Genomic DNA, 6,663 nt, shown 5'->3' on the forward strand with positions numbered 1-6,663 from the left:
CTCTATGGAGAACATGGCCCAGTGTCTCCTCAGATCCAGCCCAGGAGGAAATGGCCCCAAGAACAGGGATGTTTCATCTACACTGCAAATGGGGTTCAGCTACATGTCCCCCACTTCTGGCCCTGCCCAGGGAACTGAGATGAAAAACAGGTCAGGAGGGGACCTCAAACCCCATCATTCATGGGGTGATTTGATCTCTAGCTGAAAGTGTTAGTCACTCCGTCACGTCTGACTTTGCAACCCCGTGGAGTGTAGCCTACCAGGCTCCTCTGTGCATGGGATTTTCCAAGCAAGAGTACTGGAGCGGATTGCCATGGGCTCCTGCAGGGGATCTTCCCAGTCCGGGGATCGAACCCAGGTCTTCTGCATTGGCAGGTGGATTCTTTACCGTCTGAGCCACTCTGGTGGCTGCTCTCTAGCTACTCCCCTGCATCCTGACATGCTCTCTTCCTCTCTCCTTACTTCCTCTGCAGAGGCTCTAGGGCCGGGCCACTAAGCATGCAATCTCTGGAACCTCTCTGCCTGGGTTCAAATCTTCCCTCATGATTTAAGCTGATCTAGTTGAAGTTTTTTTCTGGGAATTTTCAAAGTGGAGTTAAATGGTGAGGTAACCCCCTGAGTTGCTGCAGAAAACCAATATGGACCAGGAGAGAGAGAGAAGGCAAGAAGAAGGTGTGTCAAAGAGCAAGAGGGGCTCCAGTCCCAGCTCTCAAGGCCCACGGGTGCTGTGGTGCTTTCAGCCCTGCTCCCTTATGTGAACGGCCCTTCATCCTTCCAACATATCCCCTGTAGGGTTTAACCTTGTTTGAATTGGGTTTCTGTCACTTGTAACCAAAGTGTCCTTGACTAAGTCTGCCCCCATGCCTGCTTCTTCTTCTGCAGAGGCCTCTATCTCTGTAACAGCACCACCTTCCACCCTGAAGCAAACAAGAGCCCAGGGTCACCCTTGGCTCCTTCTCCCTCCTTCCTCAGGGCCTCCAGACACAAGGCTCTGTGAAGAGTTCAGTGCACCTGGCCGTGAGGGTGAGAGACGGGTGAAGGCCAGCCTGCTCTCCGTCCCTAGCCATGAACCCTGGTGCAGGACAGCATCCTTGGGGAAGAGGAGACCCCCTTTTCAAATTGCACACTAGCTCTCTATAGGCTGTAGTAACCCTATAGGCTACTGGGGTCTTCTTCTTATATACAGGAGCCCATAACCCTCTAAGCTACTGGTTCCTTAGTGCAGAAGCTCTGTCTCCTCCTCCCTTTGCCGGATTACTCGCTCATACTCCACCATCATCTCCCACTGCACCCTCCCTTTGTTTCTCCTTATGGTATTACCCACCGTTTCTAACATCACTTGAGTCTCTGTCTAGTGGCCGTTTCCCTCTTTAAGCTCTGTGAAGGTAGGAACTCTGCCCTCAAGGTTCTCCGGTGTCCTGTCAATACTACACTTTATCTGGCACCACTGTCTCTATTCCTCTTTCTCTCCCATCCCCAGTCACTACCCCAGTTCAGGCCATACCATGTCTCCTCTGAGCAACCCTGGTGGCCTCCTGACAAGTCTCCAGTCTTGTTCCCTCCTATCCATTCTGCCAGCGCAGACTGGTCTTCCTAAAATACAGATTTCTTTGTATCCTTCCCCTGGTTAGATTCCTCTGTGGCTCCCTATGGCCTTCAGGATAAAGCCTAATTGAGGTCCATTGTGGCTCCACCTCTGCCTTTTCCCCCATCTCACCTCTGGCCCCTTGTGTGAAAGCATAGTTTACCTTCTGTCACCTCTGGGCCTTTGACCTTTGCTATATCCTTAGCTTGGAGCATCCTTCTTTGGCAGCTCTTTCCTGGCCAACTCCTTCAAGATTCTTATTAGGGGCTGCTTGCTGTCTATACCTTCTGTTCCTACTGTACTCCTCTCCGTACGTCCCCATTCTAGCACTTAATTCATCACCGTGTAACCAGTTGCTAAAAGATCCAGCCTCCCAAAATGTCTGGGTGCATCCCAAGGTCAGAACTGTGTCCACGAGTCTCTGTCTTCACCCAGCCTGGGACCTGGCATCATTTGAATGAATAGATTCATGAATGAGCCCCAAGGGGTCTCAAGGGAGTGTAAGGAACCCCAAGGCACATCGGGGGTGGCAGCCAGATGAAAAGTGGAGAATCATTATTAGCAGCAAAGAGCCCTGGGTGGCTCCCCAGGGGCCCTACACGGGGGAGAGCTGAGGCTCTCCTAGAGCAGAGAGCAGAACCCCGGCTCTTCCTTCTGCCGTTATGCATTGCCTGCATTCCCCAGGCACTCTTCACATCTGCCCCTCCTGGGTGAGAAGAGCCTTTGAAAGTGGGCCTATAAGGTTTTCAGGGAAAAAAAACGTTTGTAGTAGTGGGATTATAGGAGCCATTGAGGTCCTGGTGACACATGTATGTGAATTAGGGGTTGGGGTTGGGCTGAACTTTTGCCAAGCCATCCATCCGGGGTGCCCTCCCAGAGGTACTTCTATGTGTGTGTGTTCCCTGAGTATGTCTGTGTGTCCCCCGTGTGTATGTGTGTGAGAGGAGGTCAGTGGCATTGGGCATGCGTCGTCTTCTTTTGTTCCTCAAGATACAGTTCAAGTGGCACCTCTTCCAGGAAGCCCTCTCCAGCCCCCTGACTAAATCAGAAGCCCCTTCTCAGCTCTCAGGGTGTTTATAGCTTGAAACCAGCACTGATGCCACCTGTGACGATGCAGCTGTGCACGCTCCCCTCTCCCGGCAGGCTCTGGACCCGTGTCTTCTTATGAGATCCGACAGTGCCAAGACGCTCTAAGTGCTGGGCTGCTTACAGTAGATGTGGCTGTGCCTGCCTGGCCTTCCCTGCTGTCCCTTCGTGATCACACCCATCACCGAGAGCCTGGAGGTACCCCTTTACACTCATTTAGTTTTTCCTCATAATGCTCTAAGCCCCTTATGATACCTATGAGGATTTCGAGTGGCATCTGGAAGACATAATTTTCCAGGGATCCTTCTGGACACCATACCTGGCTTCACTCTGTGTCTGGAGGGGCGTGATTCTCAAAGGTATGCACTTCGGCATGAACTGAGTAGTTTTGAAAAATACCAGTACCTGGCTGGGGGTATCTGGGGGGCAGATATTTTACATCAGAATCTCATGGACCTTTTATTAACTACTCAGATCGCTCTAATATCCATCCTGAAATGAGAACTACTGATCTGTGTGCTGTGACGAGCTGTTATGGTCAGAAGAACCTCCTCACGTAATAGAAACATACACGCCCCTTCCTCCCAAAAGGCCTCAAGCTTCCTCCTTGCAGTCCGTCTGCCGCCTACAGGGGTCGCTGCGGTACAGCTGGCCCAGTTTGCGGATTTCCCTCGCTGTCAAAATCCAGTCCCCAACCCTAGCGAAAGCCGGAGCCACCGCGGTATAAATTAGCGTCTTTATTTCGAACACCTGAGCGAGCGCCCGCGGCTCGCCTGCCTGCCGTATAAACATACAAAGTCCCTGTCGCACCGCACACCATGCCTCAGAGATAAATACAGCCCGAGGGGCTCCTGCTCTGGCAAAGCAACTCTTATTTACAGGAATAGATTACAAAAGTATTACAAAAAGTGGTCCTGAACCGGGGGTGGGGGTTGGGGGGTGGGAGTGGTTACCATTACACCTGTTAACACTTGGGAAGGGAGCGGCGGGAAAGAGCTAAAGTCACCAGGGGGCTCCGGAAAGGAGGGGCACGCCCCTTTAAGCGGTCGGGGGTCTTGGGGGCGGGGCTTAGGCCTGCGTGGGTCCCACCCCGCCATGGGGGAGGGGGCGAGGAAGAGGAAGGGCCTGGCTCCTCAAGGGTCAGCTCTGGCCCACGGAGTAACATCAAGTGGCCACCACAGCGGGTCTCAGGGAAGAGCGCTGAGTGGGGCGGGGGCGCGGGGGTGTTGGGGGGGAAGGACCATGTCCTTGCCCTGGGATGCGGGAGGCGGAAACACAACAGTTCCCTCGCCTCTCCTACCTCGGGAGGGTCGCTTTTAAAGCGCTGTTGGGAGGAGAGTGGTTGGCACTTAAGCGCAATCTTTTGGGCGCGAGGGACCCTAGGGGCACCATCCCTCGGGCCCGTGGGCAGCGGCGCCCCCCGATGAGGCCGCCCAACCCCTCAGAGCACCTGGTAAATCGGGTTGGGGTTCGCGCCCGCGAGGCCCTGAGGGGCAGTGTCGGGGGAAGGGGCGGGGGTGCCGCACTCCACCTCGCTCCCGGCGGCCGCCTCCTGCGGGCCGGGAGACGACTCCGGCGGCGCTTCGGCCAGCAGAAGCGCGGGCGCGGCGGGGCTCTCGGTGGAGATGCGCTCCACGATGCTGGACAGGCAGTCGAGGCTCGACACCGCAGCGCTCTTCCCGGGCCGGGGTTCTGCGCGGGGAGGGGTAGGTTAGTATGCAGGGGTGCACAAGTCTCCCACCTCCGAGTTCAGTGCTTTGAGGCAGACGGGGAAACTGAGGGCCAGCCAGAATTCGTGAGGATCCCACGAAACTTCAGGATGAATAAGGAGGGAACTACATGCTTAGTATTTCATTCCCGGTACCATCTCCCAGGATGGGGGCAAGGAGGTCTTAGATAAAGAGAAGCCAGAGTAGCTCAAAAGGGATGGGGAAGGAGGCGCGATTACGCACCATTGGGCGCCTCGCTGTAGTAAGCGCGGTCGTAGCAGTTCCGTCGCCGGGCACCACTCGGGGGGCCGCTGTAGTCCATCTGCAAATGGAAAGGAAGACCGAGTCAGGCCTGGGAACTGCGCAGAGTAGGAGCTCCATTCGCTGCAGCCGCCCCCTCCCCGACTCCCCAACTCCCCAAATCTCAGCAACGAGAGTTCCGGGCCCGGATCTGTCTGGTTTGGGGAGCTAGGGTGGGCGGGAGCTAGGGTGGGCAGGAGCTCTCTGCAGCATGCCGGGCCAAAGAGAGGGCAGACAGTCACCCAGGAGCACAAATCTGCATTTCGGCAACAGGGATTAGACGAGAAAAAGCAGATTTTCGTGTCGGCGCAGCAGTGTTCTAACAGTGCCCCCAATCGGGTGGATCGTATTCTTCCTGTGCGTCCCCAAAGCCCTAGGCCACCCCAGTGACAGCTGCTTGGGGTGGCAGTGGACTCCACCGGGGGTCCACTCCCTGGAGGGTTCCCCGCCCAACCCTCCCTACCAGATGGCCAGCTCCTTGCCCTCTCGTAAACACATTCCTGATATACCAAGAGCTGCCCGCACTTCTCTAGCCCAGGGTCCTGGCCTTACCATGCCGTCGGAACAGTTGGAGCGCGGACTGGAAGCGTCCGAGTCGCCGCTGTAGTGTTCGCCGCTGCGGCCGGGGGGCAACGGGCCAGGCGCGTAAAAGGCAGCGGCAGCGCCGGGAGGCGCGGCGTCCTGGTCGCGAAGCAGCGCCTGCAGGCCTTCGATATAGCGGATGGCGTTGCGCAGGATCTCCACCTTGGGCAGCCTCTGGTTTGGGTTGCTAGACGTGCAGCGTTTGAGCGTCTCGAAGGCCTCGTTGACTTTGCTTAGGCGGCGCCGCTCGCGCATGGTAGCAGCCTTGCGGCGGTCGGCGTTAGTCGTCTTGCGTTTGCACGCCTTGCAGGCCCACAGTAAACAGCGGCCCGCCTGGTGGTGCCCGCTGGGCGCGCGCACATGTTCGTCCTCGCGCGCGCCCGGGGCCGGGTGCGCCGCTGCAGGGAAGTGCGAGTGTTCCTCCGGCTTCAGGAGCGCGCCCACGTGCACGAGGCGCGGATCCAGGTCCTCGAAGAAGCGCAGATCCGGGGAGTCGAAACACGGGTCATCATAGAAGTCATCCGCTGTTGCGAAGTTGCAGAGAGAGCCGTCGGGGCCCGTCAAGTCTACGTCGCGGAGCGGCGGCGACAGCAGCTCCATATCCCGGCGTGGGGCGGCGCGGTCCTGGCTTTGCCCAGCCTCAGCGGCAGCGGCAGGGGTTGCCAGAAACTTACTGCGGTTCTGGAGCCCCGGCAATGAGACAGCAAAGCACTGAGGGTCTGAATGTATAACCAGCTGTTCCCCACCCTCCCCGGTCCTGTCCCGCCTGAGGGACGGACGGCGAGGAGAGCCGCGGCAGCGCCCTGGGGCCTCCCCACCCCTACCTTCACACCAGGCTCCCAGGGCTATTTATCCCGTAGTAGCCTAAGGGCCCCCGAGCCCCAGCTAGCGGCTGGGGGCGGGGGCGCCCGAGGCCAATAGGAACAGAGTAGGGAGGAGCTTGGGATCCCCAGGGTGGCAGCAGGGGCCAGAGACTGGCCAGCCCCCTACCCCCTTGACACCCGCGCGCGAGCGCTCGGGCCCCTCCCCAGGCGGGGAGGAAGGCAGAGGCTGGCAGCCCAACGCAACTGCACTTGGCTCCCGGGCACACTCTTTCCAAATTTCTCCAGCCCTGGACTCCTCGTGTTTCCGCGGGAAACGCTGGCAACGCGCGCTTACCTTTGGGCTGACTTTGGGGTCCCCTCGGTCCACTGATTTGTGGGGACCCAGGAGCAGGATAGGGGTAGAAATCAGATCGGGAGAGATTTGGAAAGAGACACACGGCAATAAGGCAGAGGTACACTCAAAGCTGAGTTAGTGAGACGGTGAGGGGTAAACCCAAGAGGCATTGAGAGACATTGAGAGAGCAGAAAGCTAGAGTCAGAGGCAGGAAAATGAGCAACGAGAAATGAGACTCAGTCC

At 57.5% G+C, this 6,663-nt stretch overlaps 1 protein-coding gene across 1 annotated transcript; it reads right to left on the reverse strand.

Moving 5' to 3' along the window:
* Positions 1–4,112: 4,112 nt before the first annotated feature.
* MYOD1 (myogenic differentiation 1) lies at positions 4,113–5,862 on the reverse strand. Its single transcript, XM_068989238.1, has 3 exons — positions 5,233–5,862; positions 4,624–4,702; positions 4,113–4,363 (listed from the first exon to the last, which is right to left on the reverse strand). Exons 1-3 carry the CDS (start codon positions 5,860–5,862, stop codon positions 4,113–4,115), a joined length of 960 nt encoding a protein of 319 aa, XP_068845339.1.
* Between the last annotated feature and the right edge of the window lie 801 nt (positions 5,863–6,663).

Source organism: Capricornis sumatraensis, chromosome 16 (assembly GCF_032405125.1).
Source record: "Capricornis sumatraensis isolate serow.1 chromosome 16, serow.2, whole genome shotgun sequence".
Lineage (NCBI taxonomy): Eukaryota > Metazoa > Chordata > Mammalia > Artiodactyla > Bovidae > Capricornis > Capricornis sumatraensis.

What these genes read in the sequence shown, in the direction of transcription:
- MYOD1 (XM_068989238.1), bottom strand. Translation starts at nt 5,862, where the DNA reads ATGGAGCTGCTGTCGCCGCCGCTCCGCGACGTAGACTTGACGGGCCCC. An exon ending in CCAACTGTTCCGACGGCATG is followed by an intron (nt 4,703 to 5,232) that starts GTAAGGCCAGGA and finishes TTCCATTTGCAG; the next exon opens with ATGGACTACAGCGGCCCCCC. An exon ending in CTACAGCGAGGCGCCCAATG is followed by an intron (nt 4,364 to 4,623) that starts GTGCGTAATCGC and finishes CTCCCCGCGCAG; the next exon opens with AACCCCGGCCCGGGAAGAGC.